At 37.0% G+C, this 24065-nt stretch overlaps 3 protein-coding genes across 7 annotated transcripts; 2 read left to right on the forward strand and 1 right to left on the reverse strand.

The window, feature by feature from the left end:
- Positions 1 to 10480: 10480 nt before the first annotated feature.
- Positions 10481 to 15621, forward strand: LOC113318964. Of its 5 annotated transcripts, none has more exons than XM_026567263.1 (6): positions 10481 to 11365; positions 11465 to 11616; positions 11878 to 11948; positions 12105 to 14042; positions 14344 to 14491; positions 14629 to 15621. In XM_026567263.1, the coding sequence occupies exons 2-6, from the start codon at positions 11478 to 11480 to the stop codon at positions 15363 to 15365; spliced, it is 3033 nt and encodes a 1010-aa protein (XP_026423048.1). In that variant the 5' UTR covers positions 10481 to 11365; positions 11465 to 11477; the 3' UTR covers positions 15366 to 15621. The 5 variants fall into 5 exon arrangements, with proteins under 5 accessions (XP_026423048.1, XP_026423049.1, XP_026423050.1 ...); XM_026567264.1 differs by having other exon boundaries at positions 10481 to 10837; XM_026567265.1 differs by having other exon boundaries at positions 10481 to 10837; positions 11477 to 11616.
- A 2461-nt stretch (positions 15622 to 18082) lies between these two features.
- On the reverse strand, positions 18083 to 20960 carry LOC113315596. The gene is made up of 5 exons (XM_026563856.1): positions 20722 to 20960; positions 19766 to 20580; positions 19584 to 19667; positions 19296 to 19421; positions 18083 to 19140 (listed from the first exon to the last, which is right to left on the reverse strand). The coding sequence occupies exons 1-5, from the start codon at positions 20958 to 20960 to the stop codon at positions 18083 to 18085; spliced, it is 2322 nt and encodes a 773-aa protein (XP_026419641.1).
- A 1025-nt stretch (positions 20961 to 21985) lies between these two features.
- On the forward strand, positions 21986 to 23102 carry LOC113315597 (protein TPR1-like). Its single transcript, XM_026563857.1, has 5 exons — positions 21986 to 22018; positions 22104 to 22196; positions 22513 to 22608; positions 22773 to 22883; positions 23046 to 23102. The coding sequence occupies exons 1-5, from the start codon at positions 21986 to 21988 to the stop codon at positions 23100 to 23102; spliced, it is 390 nt and encodes a 129-aa protein (XP_026419642.1).
- Positions 23103 to 24065: the final 963 nt, after the last annotated feature.

The following is a 24065-nucleotide window of genomic DNA, read 5'->3' on the forward strand; positions in this document are numbered from 1 at the left end:
TCTATCTAAGTTGCACAAAATTCTTTTATTACCATGCCGACAATTTGACCAAGAATAATCTAAACCGGTTTTTGGAGCTTGAAGAAGTTCACATTTGTTCACACACTCATTAAAATCCATCATTGATCTTCTATTTGGTGCTCTTCCTCCACATTTTTCTTCAGAAGAAAGTATAACATTAAAATCTCCAAGAATCAACCAAGGAAGTTTCATTTCACTAATTAATTGCATCTCAGACCATAAGAATCTTCTTTTAAAAATTCCAACATGGGCATGAACACCAGAAACAAGAGTACCACCAACATTAACAGTTACCATCTGACTAGACATAGAAACTACTGAAGGAGTTGGCAAAGATTTATTCCAGAAAAGCCATATGTTGTCGTCTTTATTAGAAACAGAATTGTGAATCACCATGCATTGCACACCAGGTAAATTCAGCTTATTGCAAAAAGAAGCATTACAAGTTACTTTTGGTTCTGCTACCCAAACTAATGAAGGAGAAAATTGATTAACTAATGACCAAAGTTTATTTTGAGTCCTAACTCTTTTAAGGCCCCGTAAATTCCAGAAAAGGACTTTCATTGTTTGGATTGGAGGTGTTTGGTACCTCCTTTCCCAGGATTTTTTCTAAAATTGTATTTAATTGGAGCTTGAGTAGTTGTTACCTGAGGAGTGGATCCTTCCATTGGTATTATAGTACTGGTAGAAGCATTATTCTTAGCAGCTGAAGGTTTTTGAAAGTCCACTAAATAACTTTTATTTATTTCAAAGCTAAATAAAAGTTATTACAACCTTCAGCGTATCAATTAACAAAATAAGTTTACCAACAGAAAAAGAAGGAACTAAACTTGATTGAGATTATATTTCTCAGCAATCTTACAAACCTGTTCAGTTAATTCAGGATGAATTCCCAACACATAGCTCAGTTGTTCCTGTAGGCACTCAATTCTTTCATTAAGAAGATTGTCTTCAGAAGTGACTGGCTTTTTCATCTTGTTGATGTCTGTCTGGGATAGAGGAGAAGCATAACCAGTGCAGGTGCCAATAGGTTTAACCTTAAATTGACTGCAAATTCTACTGATAAGACATGGGAACCCAAGATTCTTCTTTTGCGAAACCATATGAATCATCTGACGAATAATCAGACCCAGAAATCAATCTCTTCACCAGAGATAAGATAGCAAACCATCTCAGCAAGGGTTCTGCTCCGTAGATTCTTATCAAGTGTACTGGAATCAGATTTGAAACAACCAATTTACTGAAGACTTTCAAATGAAAGCTAATGCTGTCAACAGACAACTTTCCCCAGACCACGATTCACTTCTATTTAGAAGCAATTCAGATAGCTGACCCTGAGTTGGTCTGTGATCCTCAGGTTGAGGAATTGCAAATGAGCGATCAAGTGATAAGTTCAACAAATATGCAATCACTTCATGATTTACCTCAAATGTTATCCCTCCAACCATTGTCTTGAAGCAACAACTGATTTTGTTGGAAGCATGCAAGTTAACATAAAACTGGCAAGTCATCTCAGGATAAGAGGACCCAAGACCATCATGAATATAACCCCATTCATGTTGGTTCATAAACTGGTGAAAATCATATTCGCTAACAATACGATCATAAACCCTTTCTATGACAAACTTCCCTTTAAGAAACTTGGCATATTTATTCCTACCAAGAAGACTAGTAAATCTAATTTGAAGAGCAGGGTCATAAAAAGGCTGTAAAACGTCTAAACCAATTTCATCATCTTCAAACTCATTATCACTATCTAAGTTTCGATTGGGTTGAGAAATTGAAATTTCACCACGGCTTAACCTTTTCCTAGAAGCCATTTTTGAACAAAAACACAACAGAGAGGGTGAACAACTTACTTGGTTTGTGAACTGTTGGCTTTTCCTCTCCTGTTCACGAACTGATGCTAATGGTGGAAAATTTGTTCAGCAACGAAGTGAGCAACGGACGCAAATCCGTGGAGTAAATTTTTGTTGTGAAGACAATGAATCCAAGAACACTCAAAAAGATTAAAAAAACGAGATTTAAAAGGATTGAACGTTCACGAACAGTTTGGGTTTCTTTCTTCTCATTCTCAAACAGTTGATGAAGAACAAGAGGCGAGGAGAACGAAGTTGGTTTTCCTCTTTTAATTCATCGAGCGGTGGTACTCGAACCAGTTAACCGTGTTCTGGAACAAGGTTCAAAACAAGAACGAGGTTTAAGTCCAGAGTGTGTGAATTGTACATGTGCTGACAAGGGCATGTTTGTTTTAACAAATTGGCCATCATATTTGGAGCAAGGCTTATCAAATACAATTGCAGGTTGCCCATGACTAATCAGACATGTAGCGAAAAGGTCTCGAACACCATGACACCAAGAGAGAGTCTCCTTCCAGCAGCTCTTACATCTTACAGTATTGGAGAAAACCCAAGGAATTGTTTCTATAGGTTTTTCGAAGAACCTCCAGAGAGCACAATAAGAATCGTGTTTCTGATTTCTTATTTTCAACCTTATGAGAAACAATTTTTGCAGATAATTTTTAGCATTGCAAAGGGAAACTCTATTGGTAAAAAGAGACGTCCTTACTTCTTTAATGAAAACAATACTATTATCTTAATAGGAAGTGTCAGGAATTGAGTACTGAATCAATTCATGTTTTAAGGTGATAAACTCAGATGACTGAGATTTACATTCCTTTTGTAAATCGTTTAGTTTGTTACAACTGATTGGATTACACAGAGGAGGAGCATTGCTCTTACTGATTAACAAATCAATATCGACCTCAACATGACTATTGTTCATCATAACTTGATTTAGCCTGTCAAGAGATTCTTGTTCATTCTGGAGATATGGATCAACATCAGAAGATAGGCTTTCAAGTCTCTTTTTAATTCCTAAAAAAACTTCAAAGGATTTAAACCTGGTGGAAGTTTAGACAGAATTTTGCCTAAAGATTTAATTAAATAAGACATGGAAGAGAATTCTGAAATCCCTAGATCTGGTGGTACACTTATTGAGATAACACTACTGTCCATAGAGTCAGATCGCTACAAACACAGACTTGTAAGGTCTTTAAACGTGTTTGTTTGCTCTGATACCAATTGAAAAAGCGGGGGTCTAACAACCACACCCAATATTTAGTTTAGCAATCTGTATGGACTAACTCTAATATACTTTTAAAAGAATCAACTAGACAATCAGGCTCAATATTGATAAAAGTATGTCAAAGAGTTATATCTCACTTTCTCGATTCAATACTTACTCAAGCAAATATAAATTTGCGAGTCTAATTGAATATAAAAGAAACTACTTGCACGGTACCAAATACCAATGTTCAAGGATCAATCAATTTCAATCAACAACCAAAGGTTGGATTTCCCAATTGATGGATTCAACGCACAACCTGTGATATTTCAATTATATAACAAAATATACTGCGGAAAAGAAATAACACAGACACCAGAAGTTTTGTTAACGAGGAAACTGCAAATGGAGAAAAACCCCGGGACTACTCCAGATTGAACACACACTGTATTAAGCCGCTAGAGACACTAGCCTACTACAAACTAACTTCGGTCTGGACTGTAGTTGAACCCCAATCAATCTCACACTTATCCAAGGTACAGTTGCGCTCCTTACGTCTCTGATCCCAGCAGGATACTACGCACCTGATTCCCTTAGCTGATCTCACCCACAACTAAGAGTTTCTACGACCCAAAATCGAAGACTTTAATAAACAAATCTGTATCACACAAGAAAGTCTACGGTAATAAATAAATATGTCTCCCACAGAAATACCTACGAGTTTTTGTTCCGTCTTTTGATAAATCAAGGTGAACATGAACCAATTGATAACCCAGACTTATATTCCCGAAGAATAACCTAGAATTATCAATCACCTCACAATAATCTTAATACACTAGCGAAAGAAGATATTACGGAATCACAAACGATGAGACGAAGGGTTTGTGACTTCTTTTATATCTTTCCTATCGGAGAAATCAATCTCAAGCCAATCTTACGATTGTACTCAAATACGATAGAAACAACAAGATCAGATCACGCAACTACAAAGAGAATAATTGGGTCTGGCTTCACAATCCCAATGAAGTCTTCAAGTCGTTAACCTACAGGGTCTCGAGAAGAAACCTAAGGTTAAAGGAGAATTGACTCTAGATAATACAACTAGTATCACACAGGAGGTGTGGGGATTAGGTTTCCCAGTTGCTAGAGTTCTCCTTTATATATACTTTCAAATCAGGGTTTGCAATCAATGTAAGCTTAGTAACAAAGCATTCGATATTCACCGTCAGATGAAAACCTGATTAGGTTCAAGCTAATATCTTTCAACCGTTAGATCGAACTTAGACTGTTACACACAAATGAAATGCACTTTTATTTAGGTTTGTGTAACCGTACCCAAACATGTACACTTAGTTGGTTCAACAGTAGTTAACCAAATGGTTAGCCATATGAGTACTTTCATATCAACCATATTCTTCTTTACCACAACTAGTTCAAATGACTCGAATGAACTAGTTAGAGAGTTGTTCAATTGCTTAGATCTTATAGAAGTATAAAAGACACAATAGAAGCAAAAACGATTTGATTCACTCGAATCAATTCATGAATTCTATAGCCACGGTTTGCAAGTATGCATTCCTTAGTTTATATAAGTTTAAGTTCACGAATAACCGTTTTTAGAAAATAACCAACTTAAGTACGCATACTGGTACGCGGACTTAAGTACCCAGAATAAGTTTGTTTTTAGTTCACAAACTCCAGCAGAAGTTCACGGGACCTGAACTTCCGACAGTGCGCGTACTGGTACGCGGACTTTAGTTCCGGTTTTCCTGAGCATCAAAGTACGCATACTTTGGTTCAAGGAATAAGGACTTACACACGTATGTGTTGCCACACAATGTTTATATCCTTCCAAGGTTATATATTCTAAACTCTCATTTCAATCATTGCAACATTCTTAGAGGACGTCATATAGTTGTTGTTCACAAGCTATTTTTCGTCAAAGCGATTTTTAAATAATTGAAACTAATATGACTTTGGTCACTAGTAAAGATGAACTTGGCCAAAGCGAAAGCTTACCAACAAATATTTCGATAAATAGATAAGCGAGATAAACTCGGATCGAAATAGCAAATCTGTATAATCAAATTCTATATAGCAATACGACTTTTGTCTCAAGTTAGGAGATAGAGTAGATGGACTTTTGAGTGATAGATAAGTTCAAGTCTCCACATACCTTTCAGTCGATAAAGTTCCACCAGTTCCTTGAGTAGTTCTTCGTCTTTGTTTGATGATCGCCATGGAGTCTTGAGCTCAACTACACTTTCTATCCTAGTCCGAGACTTAGCTATAAGTATACTAGAAATCAGGACTTATATTTTTTGATCACTAACATTGACAAACATGCTTGGGATAGCAACGCATGCGAGTTCGACCGAGCAGTGCTCTAACATAAGAAACATGCCATCATGGAAGGAAATAATCTTGCAACACTTCCAGAAATACCTTAGTTGGAAAGTTAAAGATTTTTTTATCATGAACTGCAATCCAAAGCAGGAAAGGATATCGCGTTCAAGGCACTGAAAAACACTGGAACTCTTAAAAGTGAAAGTGTTAGAAAACGTGTGGGTACCAAACTACACCACCAACTTTTTCGTAGGCAATCTGTATGGACAAACTTAAACACAATTCCTAGAGTTCAACTTAATGAATCTCAATCGAGGAATAGCATTCAGAGTTATATTTCTTTCTCTCACAATCAGAAAGTTTACAAAAAATAATCTGTGAACCTGATTTGCGTGTGAGAGTATTTAGGTGATTCCAAAGATCAATTTCCTAAGTAACTAATCAATTCGTATCCAACAAACAAGGTCGGATGTATCTACTATAATTGATTAATGCACAATCCGTGATATTTCAATTATAAAGATAAATAATATAACGCAGAAAAGAGATAACACAGACACCGGAAATTTTGTTAACTAGGAAACCACAAATGCAGAAAAACCACGGGACCTAGTCCAGATTGAACACCAAACTGTATTAAGCCGCTAGAGGCACTAGCCTACTGCCAATTAACTTCAGACTGAAACGTAGTTGCGACCGAATTAAACCCTCCTAGCAATTCAGTTACAATCGCGTTCCTTATGCCTCTTGAATCCAGCAGGACTCTGCTAAATTGACCCTTAGCTGACATCACACCAACTAAGAGTTGCTTCAACTCAATTGAACACTTTAAATCAATATACCTCCCACAAATAAGCCTAAATATATGTGATTTCCTTTTAATCAAAAATCAAGGTGATGGAAATCGATAGCAATAGACAAAGTCTAGCTAACCTCAACATCCGGACTTATGCAACCCGAAGTGCAGCCTAAATTATTATTCACCTCATAAGTATAAAACTTGTGGAATCAACAAAGTTTGAGACGGGTATAACTTTGATGATTTATATCTATCTTGTTCAAGTGAGCAGCTCAACAATCGAACAAAATTAGGATACTCGAGATATCAAGATATAAAATAGTTGGACTTGGCTTAATGAATCCCTATGAAGTCTTTGTAGTCGCTAAACCCTAAAAGGGTTTCCTGAGAGGACGACTCTAGTAACAACTAAGACACACCAAAAAGTAGTGTCTGGATTTAAAGATACCAGTTATTTGAGATTCCCCTTATATAGACATTCAAAGCATAGGTTACTTTAGGTTTAACTGTTTAAGTTAAGATACCTTTGGAACCAAGCAAACAATATCCACCGTTAGATGAATCTTTGAATTTGATTTACATAATCAAGATATACACTCTGGTTAGGACCGTAACCGGACCATGTACAAGACCAGGCTCATGAATGGTTAACCGAATCTAGCCAACTGAATTATAAGCTCGAGCATTTTTCATAAACACTTAAGACTTAACTAGTCACATTAATGTGATCAAATAATGTCTATGGTGTTTTAATAAAAAGATAAAGAGATTATTCAAATGCTAATTATCTCGGAGAAATAATTATGTGTGCATATGAATTTAATCGACATGGTAAGTAAATGTACAAAGTACCTATAGTAAACCTATTTGTGAACACTTAAGTCAAAGTACGTACCGATATGTATAATTTATAACATGATTGAGTTCCGGAGTTCACATAACTTTTTCAGTACGTGTACCAGTATGGATACCCTAAGACAACAATAATAAGTTTCGGAATTCATAGAACTTTTCGGGTACGTGTACCAATATGGATACCAAACCGGTTTCGGGACCAACAGTTCTTTTCTAGTACGCGTTTACGTACCGATCAGGGTTCATGAGTTCACAGACTTTTATAGGTGTGCATACGAGTATGCATACCAAAAATCTATTAGTTGATATATAGCTACCTTATTACGTGTACGAGTACATGTATTACGACTGTAGAATTATAACAGTTTTCCCAGTTTGTAAGACTGATATTACATTGTCTTATATCTGAACTTAGAGTAGTTCTATATTTATCTTTAAATCGATTCGTCCCGAATAACATCACACATATCACTGTTCCATGCTATTTTCAAATGATAATCTTGAATCACTATTTAGATTGCGAACAATAAATTGTTCTTAACCGAAATTCATAAAGTATGAAATGCACATTAAGCTTAGTCATATTTCGAGGACTAATTATAAAATGAATCTTGACTCATAATTCTTGACATGCTTATGTTAATGGGTGAAAACGATTTTCTAGTTTTTTAGGAAAGCGGAGACTCGAGCAAACGGGCGGAGACTCCTCGAACGAGCAAATTTCTTAAACCTTTTTCAAACAGATGCACTTCACGAGAGTTCTTTGAGTTCGAGAGTCAATTCGGTCACAAAGAGGAATGAGGGTCGATCTGTAGGAGGGAAGCTGAGAAGTGTGTGATATCAATGATGATCGAGGATTGTGGATGTGTTGGATATTTCTGCAAGTGAGTTTTTGTTCGAGTAATTTCTGATTGATTGACTAAATTCTGCAATGTCGAGAGTTATTTGTTTAGATGAGAATTCTTGGTTAGACGATGATTCTTGTCAATCCAATCGTGGATTCAGAAACTTATTTATATTGTAAGAATAACAGACATAATGATCCCAGTAAGTGTGACGGTTACTGGAGTGAAAGAGTGGGAAAGTGGGAAATCGTGGTTAAACCAGTTTCACGTCGTGCGAGGACTTGGTTGATTGTCCATCTACTACTTTGCTAACTCCCTCAACTACTTGCACGACTTACTCACATTTCTCATCGTGGATGTACACACGTGCCATAGGTCGCCACACCAAAATCCTAGTGAATATCCCAACATGTGACATGACTGATGTTTCACGAATGTGGCGTCTGCAAGGCGGACGTGTATTTAATTAGTCAGTTGTTGACTTGACTAAACGATGATTCTTAGCTTTAATGAGTCGAGCATAATGAACGAATGTGGTATGATCTGAGACTCATGGATTGAGCATAAGGTGTTTGTTGAGACAGAATAATGGAAAAACGTTGAATCTTGATGAATTATGATATATCATTTTACCAGTCGAGGTAATAATGATATTTTGATAATTTGGATTGAGCGTCCGATGAGATTGCTCGATCAAGGACTTATTTTGATATATCGAGTATTCGACATGAAGTCAAAGATATTGTTGAATTATGTAGAATACTCATTTCTGATCGAATGAAGAATCAGAAATGTTGGATGGTCGTCCGTTCGAACCATGTTGCTCGGTCGAGCAAAAATGTTGGTAGCAGGACCAAGCATTAAATATGAACTAGAATAATGATTGCTGGATCAATATAATTCTCGAATGTTGATAATTGAATCAACATGAGGAATATTGCTCGGTCGAGCAATTGATAGTTGAATTAATGAGTTTTGAACCCAGTTAATCGTGTATTCTGCTAACCTAAGCAATTTAGTGTTATAGATGAGCAAAACAAATATTACTAGTTTAAGCAAATACTGCTCGTTTGAGCAATATTGCTCGGTTCATGAATTATTGGTAGCGGGACCAAATAAAATATTAATTGAAAATACTGGTAGCTGGACCGAATATTGTTTAATTAATTAAGATGTTGATTGCTGGATCAACATAAAATTATTAGTGTTTGAACTTGCTCAGAATTATGGTTTGCAAAGCATTTGGTTTGAAACCCTAATTTTGATTGATTGTTGATCAATTGATTATTTACTGAAAATCAACTAATGAGTGAGAGGAACCGGCTACACAGGATGATGGGCCGACCATGTAGCGCCCAGGTGCTCGAATGAGTATGCACCAAAGTCCTTTTTAGAACGGTGAAAGGATGATTAAATGTTCGTTTAATCATTATTAAAATAGTGCTCGTCTGAGCATTAGGTGGTAAAACCTAATTATGAAGAGAGAGGGGACCGACCAAGGGGTATGAAACCGACCCTTGGTAGTCGTGGGACCAACTGATGACCGATTGATTAAATTCCAAGTTGTTTGGAAAGAGTTTGAACCCAATATGCACTAGAGAAGATTAATTAGGTCAAACCATAGAAGGATGTGGGACCGGCTTTTGCAAGCCAAAGAGCCGACCTTGGTCGGTCAAGGTAGCATGCCTGTGTCACCATATTTCCCGTGACTCACTTATGAGAATTTTGATATTTTCTGGTGCGCGTTTGAGCAGTATTTTGGATTTTCGGAAGAGTTTGATCTAGACCGAAACTCTCGATTTTGCTTGAATGAGCAAGTAGAACTTTGCTCGTGCGACCAATATTTTGAGAATATTAAAATAATGATATTTTAATATTTGGCATGAGAAGCCCAGATGGTCGTGTGACCTGGTTTAGACCAGAGTCCTACAGATTAGTCTCTCGAACTCAAAGTACTCCCGTACAGTACATTTGTTTAAAGGTTCATACGATTTGCTTCATCGAGCACTTGCCTCCTCCACCACTTTTTACCAGAAAACCAGCGAGTCAATATTGCCCGCAAACAACTTCAAAATAGTCATATTTTGTTTTAATCAATATCCCCCGATTAATTCACATATCCCCCACTTATGGGGTTCTTTATTAACGAGATGATTATGATTTCGAGCAATGCTATCCCGCACGACCTTGCGGGAAGCTATCCCACTAAAGCGGCTTCTTTACCGTTAGATCATGCTAAAACCCAGATCTAAGTATCTTGAACTCTTTAGGAGAAATGGTGGGTCATATCCTGAAAATGATGGGTCCTTTTCTGAATGTGGATCTAACCATTGATTTAATCATCCAACGATAAAAACGCGGTTTTTGCGGGATAGCATTTGTCTTATGATTTCCGCTCTCCCTCTAACAGAAAATCTAATAAAGCGGCAGGTACTTAGACCGAGTCACTGGAATTGACCTACCAAATCATCAGACTCGATTCAGGTTCAACAGCCGAGTTATGGAGCAAAAATAAAATAAAAATACAAAATAATTTGGCATGAATATCCTCTCTCTTTCTCTCACTCACTCAATCCCCACTCTCTCTCCGCTCTGGTCTTTCCTTTCACGATAACAACTCCTCCTTCAATCGAACAAAAATTTACAAAAAAAAAAAAAAAAAAAAAAAAAGTCCGTGAAGAGAAAGTCGTTGATACTAAGATTTCAAAACCTTTATCCTCAGTTTTTTCACAAAACAAATTAAAGTAAAGATTTCTGGCATAAAAAATCTGACCTGATCGTGACAGTACGCACCGGTAGTCATATTATCCGGTATTATTATTCTCTTTATACTAAATAAACCGGAATGTCAGATTCCGTCGACATTTCACTGGTTACAACTTCTAAGATCATTTCAGACAATAAGGTCTAATAAGACACCTTTCGTATATCCTCCTCTTAAAGGATTAAAAAAAGCTGTCTTTCTTTTCTTTTGGTTGTTTGTTCTTTCTTTATCATCAGTTACAACTTTTACCTATTTCATCTTGATCTCGATTTTCGAAACTCATTCGTATTATTAACTTTTACTGAGAATTAGATTCTCTTATTCTGTGCAGCTTTTTGTTTTTCTGGCTGGCTGGAATCTAGTTGGTTAAATTTTCTGATTGATTGTTCATTTGAAAGTATAAATTCAACTTTTTTTTTCTTATTTGTACTTTCAAACTCATAGATTTTTCTTTTTTTATTTTTTCTGTGGCTTTAATTTAGTTCTTATCTTTCTACTGTCATCTTGTATCACTGTAGCTTGTATAATTTTCAAAAATTCCTCTTGCATTTTTTATAAATGTAGGTTCATTGATTTAGGGTTTTTAGTCGATTTTGTATCTGCTTTTATGTGCAATTTCTGATTTTGAGGTCAATGTTCGGATCCAATATATCTGAAATCTAGGGTTTTGTAAGTCTCTATTCTGTCTCGAATTTGTTTATGTTTTGCTTTTTGTTTTTATAGAAGCTATAACCGATTAGTTTTGTGGTTTTATGTTTACCTTATCAGTTAGGAACTTAGGATGAATAGTACTCAGAAAATAAGAGGAGCAGATCTTGAAACGCCTTTCCCTGGATGCATGGGTAGGATGATTAATCTCTTTGATTTTGGGCCTGGCATGACGGGGAACAAGCTTCTCATTGATAAAGAACATCAAAATGGTGAGATTTTTCTTTGCATCCCAAATTCACTTCACAATTTTCATCTCTAGTACATTTTTTGAGGTTTCTTATTTTCTAGTAAAGACTTCTGTTAAATTTGAAACCTTCAGCTGTGCAACCATGAAATCAGTTCATCTCTGATTTTATTTCTTTTAGTGTAAATTTGAGAAACGTGAAGCATGTGCTAAGGAGATGATAGTTTAACGACACTATACTTGTGATTATACCAATTTCGAAATGGTTGATTTTTTGGCTCTCTAGCTCCTAGGGGTCGACCGGAAGTGATAAAGAAGACGTTGGATCCTATAGGAGATCAGATAGAGGAGAAGCAAGTAAGCAAAGTTAACTCTTGTTCGTGAATCTCAATAATCTCAGTTCATATTTTTTCTTCAGCAAAGCAACCAACTTCATAGAACAATGTTTGATGTTCAGAAGCTTCAGTTGGTATGATTTTCACTGCTGACTAAGAACTCAAATAATGTTTGCAGATAGGATGTGAGTTGAAAAGGTCTCCTTCAAATACAAAATATAATGGAACACCCATGAAGACGCTTATAGCACAAGAAATGTCTAGAGAAAATGGGTGTAAGCAGAATCCACCCAGTGTCGTTGCCAAGTTGATGGGGCTTGATACGCTCCCAGAGCGGCAGCCAAACTCAGCAGCACAAAGAAGTCAATCAAATGGTTATTGCCGAAATGCTTTTTCGCAACCAGGAACACCAAATAGATATATGCAGCAAGATAATGATTTCTTGGATAGGCGAAGGCCAAGTGAGATTCCCCCATACCAGGATCATTTAGAATACAAAGATGTATACGAAGTCTGGCAAAATTCTCCAAAATCTTGTTATGGTGAAGATAAATCGCCCCAGAGGGGAAGACATAAAGAAAGGCAAGATGAGAAAAAGATGGCCCTAGTTCGTGAGAAGTTCATTGAAGCAAAGCGCATGTCTATGAACGAAAAACATCGACAGTCTAACGAGTTCCAAGAGGCATTGGAGTTCTTGAGTTCAAACAAAGATTTGTTCCTCAAGTTATTGCAAGAACCAAATTCTGTGTTCTCGAATCATCTAAATGAACTACAATCTATTCCCCCACCTTCTCAGACGAAACGCATCACGGTACTTAAACCATCTAGAACAATGGAAAATAGCGGTTATGTAGGATTTGAAAGGAAGAGCGAGAAACCTGCAAAGAAACAAAATCAGGTAGATGAAGCAAATGGATGGAGTAAAAAAAATCCTGGGTGGAGTTCTCCTTTCACCAATCATAACACTGACCATTCTGCTCCACCAACCCGGATTGTGGTTTTAAAACCTAGCCCCGGTAAGGCTCATGATATCAAGGCTGTGGTTTCTTCACTTCCCTTATCACCAAGACAGCATCAGAGTAACGATTTTGATGAAGAACTTGAGAATGATGAGATGCGGTCTTCAAGGAAAGTGGCTATGGAAATCACACTACAGATGCGCGGAAGTGTAGATAGCCAGCAGAAGGAAGAGACTGTAAATTCTTCTGTATTTTCCAATGGATATGTTGGAGATGAAAGCTCCTTCAATAGGTCAGAGAATGAATTCATAGAGGAGGGAAACCTCTCTGAAACAGAAGTTGTGACACCAACTTCAAGGTATTCATGGGATTATGGCAATAGATTTGGTAGTCCATACTCTTCGTCCTCCTTCAGTAGAGCATCCTTGTCTCCAGAATCTTCAGTTTGCAGGGAAGCAAAGAAGCGACTTTCAGAAAGGTGGGCTGTGGTTGCATCAAACAGAATAGGTCAAGAACAAAGGCAAGTTAGGAGAAGCTCCAGTACACTAGGTGAGATGCTTGCTCTGTCTGATGTGAATAAATCAGTAAGATCTGGTGAAGTTGGGTCTGATGGAAGACAGTGTGTCCCAACTAGCAAGTCCTGTGGTGGTGAACAGGACCTGAGTTACCCATTGTCATCTTTGGCGATCTTTACGGGCAACATTCATGGTGGGGAAGATTCTCGTAAGAATCTAGTAAGGTCGAGATCTCTCCCTGTAAGTTCTACGGTCTATGGTACCACGTTGGTGAATGAAGTTTCTAATCCTCCAGTTAGTAAAGCTAGTATTTCTAATGAAGTGTCACAGTCAAAGAATGGGAAATCATCGTTCAAGGGGAAAGTGTCGAGTTTGTTTTTCTTGAGAAACAAAAAAACAATTAAGGAGAAATTGAATGTATCATTTGGCAGTGGTTCTGACAAAGAACCTCAATCTGCCATTGCTGAACTACCAGTTGTTGCAAAGAAGTCCATCCCTGATATTGCAAGTGACATTATTCCTCCATCTGTAACAAACATTGGTGCTGAAGGATTCTCAGTGCAAAGTCCTAGAGGATCCTTTTGCAACAACACCTCACCAGCTTCTGTTATAGAACCAAATCAAGGCATCTTCTCCAATGAGGTAATTCAAAGTTCTCGCTATCTCGTATTACTTATATTCTTTGTTTGGGAAGAAATTGAACTTTCACCTTTTTCATTTTGGGAGTTGCTCAGTTGTTAAATCCTTTAAAAGCAGCTCTTTGAATATGGTTATTATAAATAGCACTTAAGTGCACAATTATTCTGAGTTGAATTCTTGCTTAGTTGGCTAACCCTGCGACTAGTTAAAGGTTATCCAACCGTCACCTTGGAAAATGTATTGCTTTAGTTATTTCAATAATTTATATATACCTAATGGAGAAAAACGTTAACATTTGTTATAGGCTGTATCGTGTGCGTTTAAACCTTGGTTTTCTGGAAGTCGAAGTGAGAACCAGGACCAACCAAGTCCTATTTCAGTTTTGGAAAGACCATTTGAACATGATGTTAGCTCGACGATGTCTTATGATAATATCAAATCAGACATCCAAGGTAAGTTGCTCACTTCTCGCGAACACATTATATTTGTGCATTATACTAAAAAAAATTGTTTATCAAGTGAAATTGGAACTTCTGCCTTTTCCCGCCTTGTATATCACTCTAATCTTAAGCTGCAACCATTTCTCCAGCAGGTGAATCTGCACTTCCTCGCTCTTTTAAGTCTAATCTGATCTCTAAATCTCCACCAATTGGATCACTAGCTAGGTCATTGTCGTGGGATGATTCTTGTTCAGATGTAGCAACGACTGATCCCCTTAATTCCTGTCCACCCCTCTCTGAGGCAGAGGAAGAACAAGAAAGATTTTTATTTGTTCAGTCTTTACTGTCATCCACATCCCTAGATTGGAACGGTCACTCTGATAATGTCTTCACCAGATGGCATTCACCAGAGTGCCCATTGGACCCGTCCGTGTTGGACAAATTTTTCAATCAGGTAGAGGTCAAAGAGCAAACGTATGGGGCTAAATGCAGGAACAGGAAACTAAGATCAAATCACAAACTATTATTCGACTGTGTAAACACAGCGCTAATGGATATCATTGGTTATGGAACAGAAACAAGTTTATGGACTAGAATGTCTAGTAATTCCAGTAAAAGCCTATCTATAGGTGAATCAGTGATTATGGAAGAAGTTTGGAGCCGAGTGAAGGAATGGTTATCAAACGAATCAAAATGTTTTTCAAGGGGAAATGGAGACAATAATGGGTTGGTGGTTGAAACGGTAGTGCGAAAAGAAGTCGTAGGAAGAGGGTGGGTTGAACTTATGAGGTTGGAAGTAGATGGTATTGGCAATGATATTGAAGGAGAAGTGCTGGAAGAGCTAGTTGATGAGGCTTTGTTTGACTTGACAGGTCGACTATGTTAGAAGATCAGGGTTATTTTTTGCCCTTCAATTATTTGGGTTTAATTTACTTACTCTGATTGTTGTATCATTATCATCATCGTCTATCTCATAATTATCTCTGAAGTCCCACTTTTTATTTGTTTAATGCTTCAAAATCTGTGTATGTAGTTATGTACTGTTTGGTTTTGATTTCTTTTTTTAAATCAACCTTGTATCATTGTATGTATTATGTCTCCGTTTTCCTTATAACCTAATCTGCCATTATTTATCTTTTTAAGCTTCTCTTCTGTAAATGCTTTATTTAAAACTGCAGAACAATTTTATCTTCTATCGATTGGTCAAGGCTCATCGCTGAAGAATACCTAATTTGGGGTAAACATTAATGTTGAGCATAGAAATTAATGAGGATTTTTGTTAGAGTGAAAGGTCAAGGAAATGCACTATTTCCTTAAAAGGGGCGGGTAGAGTTAGGAACGTGAAAAAGGGGCAAATTTGTGCGTTTCGGACTCGGTGTGACTCACCGAGTTAATAAAACTCGATTTTGCCTAACCTACCTTCCGTGGTCGAGTTAGGTTAACTATCCTGGTTAAGTTAGTTCATCTGGTTAGGTTAGTTTATGCGGGTTTGGTCTGGTTATAAAGAAAATCTCTATTATTCAATTTCAGTTTCAGTATCCATCCTCTTCTTTTTCATTTTCTGTTTCACCATTTTCATATGCAAGTTTGCAGAGTCAGAGACCGATGGACATGGATTCATCAAATCCAGTTGGTATAGGTATGTAGTTGCATTTAATTTTTCATTTCCATCAGATAGAAAAGTTATTGTAATAGCCATTTTTCCTCTTTTAAATCCCAACCCTCTTGTTACTGTTTAAATCCCTAATCTGTTATGGTTCAGTACCTTAACAAATATCAAAAGAATTAAACTAACAGGTGAATGCAGGATTTGAGTTGAGAATAGAGAGAATTAGGAGAGAATTGAGAAGAGTTTTGAGAGATAGGGAGTTGCAGAGAAGACTTGAAAGAATAATTGTATTTGCTTAAGTTTCAAAACTAACAGACTCAAGTATATATAGCTAACATTACTTGGCTTGCAAGCCTGCACAACAATTCTAGTTGAACTTAATAACTACCTTAACAAAACAAACTAATTAAGGAAAGTATAAATAAGGAAAACACTGTAAAAGTGGTGTTGGTATCACAACATCCCACCTTGCTTGAAAAAAGACTTGTCCTCAAGTCTGAAACTCTGGAAATCGCAGCAATATTTCATCAACAACCTCCCATGTTGCTTCCTCAGTAGCACGACCTCGCCATTTGATGAGCCATTTGGTTCCAGCAACATTGCGCTTCTTATACATCTTACGATCTAAGATTGATTCAGGTTCCCACTTTCATAATCCACTGTAACAGGCAATTCAGTCTGTACAATGTCAGAAACACCAAGCTTGAGTTTCAAGAGTGAAACATGAAATACAGGATGAATTATACTAGAAGGAGGTAACTCCAATCGATAAGGCACAGTTCCAATCTTTTCGAAGACCTTAAATGGTCCATAAAATTTAGGTGAAAGCTTTGAAAAAGATGAAGTTGCTGCAGTTGTCTGACGATATGGTTGGAGTCTGAGAAAAACCAAATCCTCAACTGAAAAACTTCTTTCAGTTCTATGTGCATCAGCATAAACTTTCATTCTTGACTGAGCATCTTGTAAATTAGACTTCAGAATCATCAAAACTTGGTCACGAGCTTGTAAGACTATATCCACAACATGAACAGTAGTAGAGTCAGAAATATATATTGAAACTGTTGGAGGAAGTCTGCTATACACAACTTGATAAAGACTCATTTTGATTGTTGTATGAAAGCTAGTATTGTACCACCATTCAGCCCAAGGTAGCCACTTCAGCCAATCACTAGGTTTAATCCCAGCAAAACAACGTAAGTAACACTCTAAAGTTCTATTGGTAACTTCAGTTAAGCCATCAGATTGAGGATGATACGCAGAACTTCTACAAAGTTGAGTGTGCTGAAGTGAAAAGAAAGCTTCCCAAAAATGACTCATAAAAATTGAATCCCTGTCACTTGTGATACTCTTAGGCATTCCATGTAGCGAACTATTTCACGAACAAAAACTTCAGCCACAGTATCAGCTGAATAAGGATGTATAGGAGCCACAAAATGTGCATACCTGGACAAACGATCCACCACAACTAGAATAGATGTTCTTCGATTAGATGGTGGAAGACCATCTATGAAATCCATAGATATATCTAACCAAATATCAGTAGGTATGGATAAAGGATGCAGTAATCCTGGAGGAGAAATGGATTCAGCTTTGTTGCGTTGACAAATATCACATGAAGCTATATAATCCTTAACTGTCTTCTTCATGCCTGACCAATAAATTTTTTGTTGAAGGCGCTTATAAGTACGCATATATCCAGCATGTCCACCAGTTGGAGTTGACTGAAATTCATCCAGATGTTTAGAGCACCATGAAGATGTGGAGGCTACCACAATTCTGTTCTTATAGCGAAGAACTCCATCTATATAAGTGTAATGTGGTGGACAATCTTGTTGCTCACGTAACTTTTCAATGAGAAGACTCAAATTAGTATCATTATGACATTCTTGGACAATGTCAATAATTCCAGAAAATATAGGTGTAATAATTGCCATTAATTGACAATCATTAACACGAGATAAAGCATCAGCCGCCATATTTAAAGCTCCAGAGCGCTAAATGATTTCATAATCATAACCAAGTAATTTGGACAGCCACTTTTGCTGTTCCATTGAAGAGATACGCTGTTCCAAGAAGTATTTAAGGCTCCTATGATCAATGTATATTTTAAAATGTCGACCAAGTAGATAAGATTGACATTTATTGACTGCAGTGACTATAACCAACATTTCCTTGGCATAAACTGAAAGATTAAGATTCTTACCTGAAAGTGATTTGCTATAGTAAGCAATAGGCCTTTTATCTTGTATTAACACTGCTCCAAGACCATTACCAGATGCATCACATTCCAAACTGAATTCTTTTGTGAAATCTGGTAGTGCTAAAACGGGTGTACTAGTTAAAGCCTTTTTGAGCTTGTTAAAAGCTGTAGTCGCTTCAGGAGTCCATACAAAGGCATCCAACTTGAGTAATTGGGTAAGTGGAGCACTAATATTACCATAATCCTTAACAAACTTACGATAATATCCATCCAATCCCAAAAATCCTCTCAAAGCTTTCACTGTAGTTGGAAGAGGCCAATTTGTTATGCAATATATCTTATCAGAGTCAACTGATACACCTTCAGAAGAAACCATATGACCCAAATAACTTATTGTCTCCTTAGCAAATTCACACTTTTGCTGTTTCAGAAATATCTGGTGTGCACGCAAAGCTTCACACACCAATTTCACATGTTGAATATGTTCGGATTCAGATTTGCTGTAAATAAGTATATCATCAAAAAATACCAATACAAACTTTCGAAGATAAGGACGAAGAATTTCATTCATCAAACTTTGAAAAGTTGCAGTAGCATTGGATAATCCAAATGCCATTACCAAAAATTCGTAATGGCCATCATGTGTTCGAAAAGCTGTCTTATGAATATCATCTGGATGCACACGAATCTGATGATAACCAGATCGCATATCAATTTTAGAAAATATTATCGCACCATGTAATTCATCAAGAAGTTCATCGACAATTGGAATTGGAAATCTATATTTGACAGTAGCCTTATTAAGTGCTCTATAATCCACACACATACGCCAAGAGCCATCTTTCTTGCGAACTAAGAGTACAGGGATGAAAAAGGACTAGAACTAGTTCTAATTAATCCTGCGTCTTTGAGTTCCGAAACAATTTTTTCAATCTCCTCTTTCTGAAAATAAGGATATCTATATGGTCGAACATTCACTAGTGCTGAGTTAGGCAGTAAGGGAATACGATGATCATGCTCTCTTTGAGGTGGTAAATCAGTTGGTGAAGCAAACAAATCAGAAAAACGTAAGAGTAAATCTGAAACTGCAGTGTTTACCTGAGAGTTATCCTCCGAAGCAGGTGAGTGCGTGACTAATTGAAACAGAAATCAACATTGAGTGTTTTGAAAGACCTTCTGCATTGGAATACTATCAAGTAGCAAAATCAAAGCTGACTTGTTACCCACCAAGGTATATTCTTGGTCATTGGAAGTAAACTTCATGTATAATTTCTCAAAATCCCAAGAGATATTACCCAGAGTTCTTAACCATTGCACTCCAAGTACTGCCTCACAACCACTTAATTCTAATAAGAAAAACTCAGTAGTGAACTGATAATCTTGTAATTTCATAGAAATATAAGAACAAAGTCATTGAGTTTGTAGAATTCCTCCATTACCAACCAGAACATTCATTTAATTGACTTAGTTGAAATGCCACATCTCTTAGCTATTGTAGGGTGTAAGAAATTGTGAGTTGAACCGGAGTCAAGTAAAATTGTAAGTGGTTGACCTGCAATGTAACCTGTGACACGCATAGTGTTAGGGAATGAAGAGCCAGTAAGAGCATGAAGCGAAATTGTGGGTTCATAATGCATCTGATTTGCAGCTGCAGGAGTAATCATCTCTTCTGTGTCAGATGTTTTTGTTTCTTCGTCACCTTCAGAGTTTTTTTCAGGAGCCATCTCTAGAATTAATAATATAGAAGTTAATGGTTTTGCACAAATATGATCAGCCTTATACTGTTCTTCACAATTGAAACAAAGACCTTGTTCACATCTGTGTCGTTGTTCTTCTAAAGAAAGACGTTTAACTCCAGAGGGAATTGTAGTCTTCTTAAAAGGCGCATTAGCTGTATTATCAGATGAAGTGCCAGATGAATGAGATGATTGTCTGTATGGATTTGATCTCGCAACAGATTTGTAAAAAGAAGAGTGTGAAAGTAACACATCTTCTTGTTTTATGGATTTCATAAAAGCTGCAGCTAACGTTGGTGGTTCAAATACCTCAACAACATATCGAATTTCCTTTTTAATAGATCTTATAAAGATATCAATGATATAATCGTCTGGCACGTCAGTAACAAAATTAATAAGTTGTTCAAATTCTCGAATATGATCACGTACTGAACCTTGCTGAGAAATTGTTGACAGCGCCAAACGTGGATTAGAAAATTTCTTATCAGCAAAACGCTCACGAACAAGTGAACAAAAGTGTAGCCATGTAGGATTAGTTAGCTTGTTATGAACCCACCTATACCAAGCATTAGCGTCTCACTTGAAATAAGAAGTAACAATATCAATCTTTAAGCTTTCAGCCGTATGGTGAAGACGGAAATATTGATCGGCTTGGAATATCCAACCAGCTGGGTCTGTCCCTTCAAAAGTAGGAAACTTCAAATTATTAGGTATAGGAGAACCTAATATACCATTGTTGCCACCAGAACCACTACTTCCAGGCATACCATTGGTGCCACCAGAACCACTACTTCCAGGCGTACCAATGTTACCATTGTTTCCATTCAAACCTGTATTGAGAGGAAAACGTGCAAGGAGAAGTGATGCCATATTACGGGTAACAGTATCAGCAATAGTATTGATATTCTGTGTGTTCTGCTGCATTATAGTAGCCATCTATTATTTATGATTATCCAAGATAGTCTTCAAACTTGTATTATGTAGAGTTTGCGTTCTTTTCATCAGTGCATCTATAATAGCAGCTTTCGTTTGATCGTCATTGTCAGAAGTATCAATAACAGTTTGCATAAAGTCCATAACTATTGTGTTCAAGGTGTTAATCTTAGCTGTAAGCTGATTAACCTCATCAGTAAGTATCATGATCGCAAGCGAAAGCTAAAAAAAAACAATTTAGGGTTTTTTTTCTTGAGAAGGATCTAACCTGCTCTGATACCAGATGTTATGGTTCAGTACCTTAACAAATATCAAAAGAATTAAACTAACGGGTGAATGCAGGATTTGAGTTGAGAATATAGAGAATTAGGAGATAATTGAGAAGAGTTTTGAGACATAGGGAGTTGTAGAGAACACTTGAAAGAATAATTGTATTTGCTTAAGTTTCAAAACTAACAGACTCAAGTATTTATAGCTAACATTACTTGGCTTGCAAGCCTGCGCAACAATTCTAGAGAACTTAATAACTACCTTAACAAAACAAACAAATTAAGGAAAGTCTAAATAAGGAAAACACTGTAAAAGTGGTGTTGGTATCATAACATAATCCCCGTTCTTCTCTTTTAGATTTCGTTAGGTTCATATCCTCATAATAGTTGAAGGTTAGGGAATTGAATGGAACATATTGGATTTATATTTAGTTGGTTATGTGATTCGGGTTCAAACTAAGGGGTATTACCACTGATTTAGAAATGAGTCTTCATTTCAAGGATTACACATCTCATCTGAAAAATTATTTTTATTGATGAACCGTATGTTGAAGTTAGGTTTTGATCAGTTCCATGAAATTGATTTTGATTTTTTTTAATTCGTGCAATCGGAGGTCTGTTGATTTTTTCTTTTGCTATCTTATTAAGCTGATAATAATTGAAACTAAAGATTTGACTTTCTACGTATTCTTACAGGTTTATGCTCATGCTGGTAAAGTAAATGATTCAGCATTCTGTCACCCAAACAAACAGCTATGCATGGTAACGTGTGGAGATGATAAGCTGATCAAGGTGAGAACAATACTACGAGAAAATTTTTTCCTCAATTCATTGAATTTTTCATAAACTCATCTTTAAATGGAAAACTGCATAACAGGTATGGGATATGATTGGGCGGAAGCTATATAACTCTGAAGGCCATGAAACACCCATTTATTCTGTATGTCCCCATCATAAGGAGAATACTCAGGTAAAACGCATGCAAGTAAATAATACACGTTATCTTGACAATATAATACCTATTATCTTGAAACACCAAGTGGGTTTTACAGTTCATATTTTCAACGGCTACGGATGGGAAGATTAAGGCATGGTTGTATGACAACATGGGTTCCAGAGTTGACTATGAAGCTCCTAGACGTTGGTGTACTACAATGCTTTGTAGTGCTGATGGGAGTAGGTATGATCAACGCCTAAATATATTTGTTGATCACTTTTTTATGAACCTTCAACAGCATTTGTGAATCACTTACTATATTCGATTGTGTGAGTTTTGACATTATCAGGTAAAAATTAAATTGAGAGGTCATCAAAAGCGTATAACTGGTTTAGCATTTTCGTCCAACCTCAACATCATGTTATCTTCAGGTGCCGATGGTCAGGCAAGTTACATTATTCATTTATTCGTCAGTCATAGTTTCTCACTTCTTAGTTGTCGCTGGTCGATCTCTTCCTCCAACTTAATCATGTTAAATTGTTATCTTTCCTCAAATTGGAAAATTCGGTCTTCGTTATGTTAATGGCACTAAAATTTCTCATCCTGCAGCTTTTCATATGGAACACTGACCCATGGGAGAAGAAAAAATCGGTTACAGTTCAACATCCAGCTGGAAAGATGCCTGTTGTTGATACTAGAGTTCAGTTTCACAGCGACCAAGTGCGCTTGTTAGTATGCCATGAAACACAATTAGCCTTATATGATGCTTCCAAGATGGAATGCATTTGACAGGTGTCAATTCATCCTCCTAATAATAGTGACACTCAAATACTCATTGATACCACTGTGGGTAACATACTTCCTCTATGTTGGTTCTTGTAGTGGGTCCCGCAGGATGTATTGCCCGCAGCCATAACCTATGCAGCAACATCTTACTGATTTATGCTTCTTTCTCTGATGGTAACATCGTTATTTTCGATGCCGATAACCTCAAATTAAGATTCGTGTTTCCCCATCTGCTTACATGCCTAAGGCACAGAAGTAAGTTTTTTCGGTGTTTTATTATGGTTCTTCTTTTTCATAAATATAGGTGTGAACACAATTATGTCGAGGCCATCGAAGTGTTCACAAACAATATTGGCATACGTCCTAATTCTAGAATTGTACATCGTATACGTAACGGGATGATTATATCGATTCATCGATTCAAAGCCTTCGGGCTTGTCATTGTCTAGTCGAATATTATCATGAATAATGTTCGTGTAAGGAAATAAATCAAGAAACAAGTATAAATATAAAGCATATGAAGTTTAACGCGGAATGTAAGATGCAGAAATGCAAATGAGACAGATTTACGTGGTTCGGCACTAAGGCCTACGTCCACGGGGTTTGGTGTTTCACTATGTACTGAATGGTTACAAAGATAGTCGATTGACTTTAGAATATACATGGGTCTGCGGAAGTAGGTGGATTACTTACTCTTCATATTTCTCTCTCCTATATTCTCCTCTAATTGCTCTCCAAAATGGTCTGCCCCTTCTCTCTTATTGGAGAGGGGTATTTATAGGGAGAGAGCGTGGGTCCCATCTCTGAAGTGTCGTTGTAATCTTATCTTCTTGTGCTTTGTGCCTATTACGCAGCGGTCTTCGGTATATGCTGCGGCCTGAGCTTGAACACGAAGGGTTATCCTCGCTTCTTCCACGAGCTGATCGACACATGTATATCTCTTTGGTATTTAATGCGGGCAGATGGATGTCTGCTCGTGTCAGACAAGTGTCTCTTTGTCTGGTCACATCTGTGTCGGCCAAACTTCCTCTCGGCCGTTGATCTGGGATCTTCCTCGGGATTGGGTGCGTTAATACCCAAGGGGTATTATCTGGTGCTCCTCTGAGCCATCATACC

Source organism: Papaver somniferum, chromosome 10, assembly GCF_003573695.1.
Source record: "Papaver somniferum cultivar HN1 chromosome 10, ASM357369v1, whole genome shotgun sequence".
Taxonomy (NCBI): Eukaryota; Viridiplantae; Streptophyta; class Magnoliopsida; order Ranunculales; family Papaveraceae; genus Papaver; species Papaver somniferum.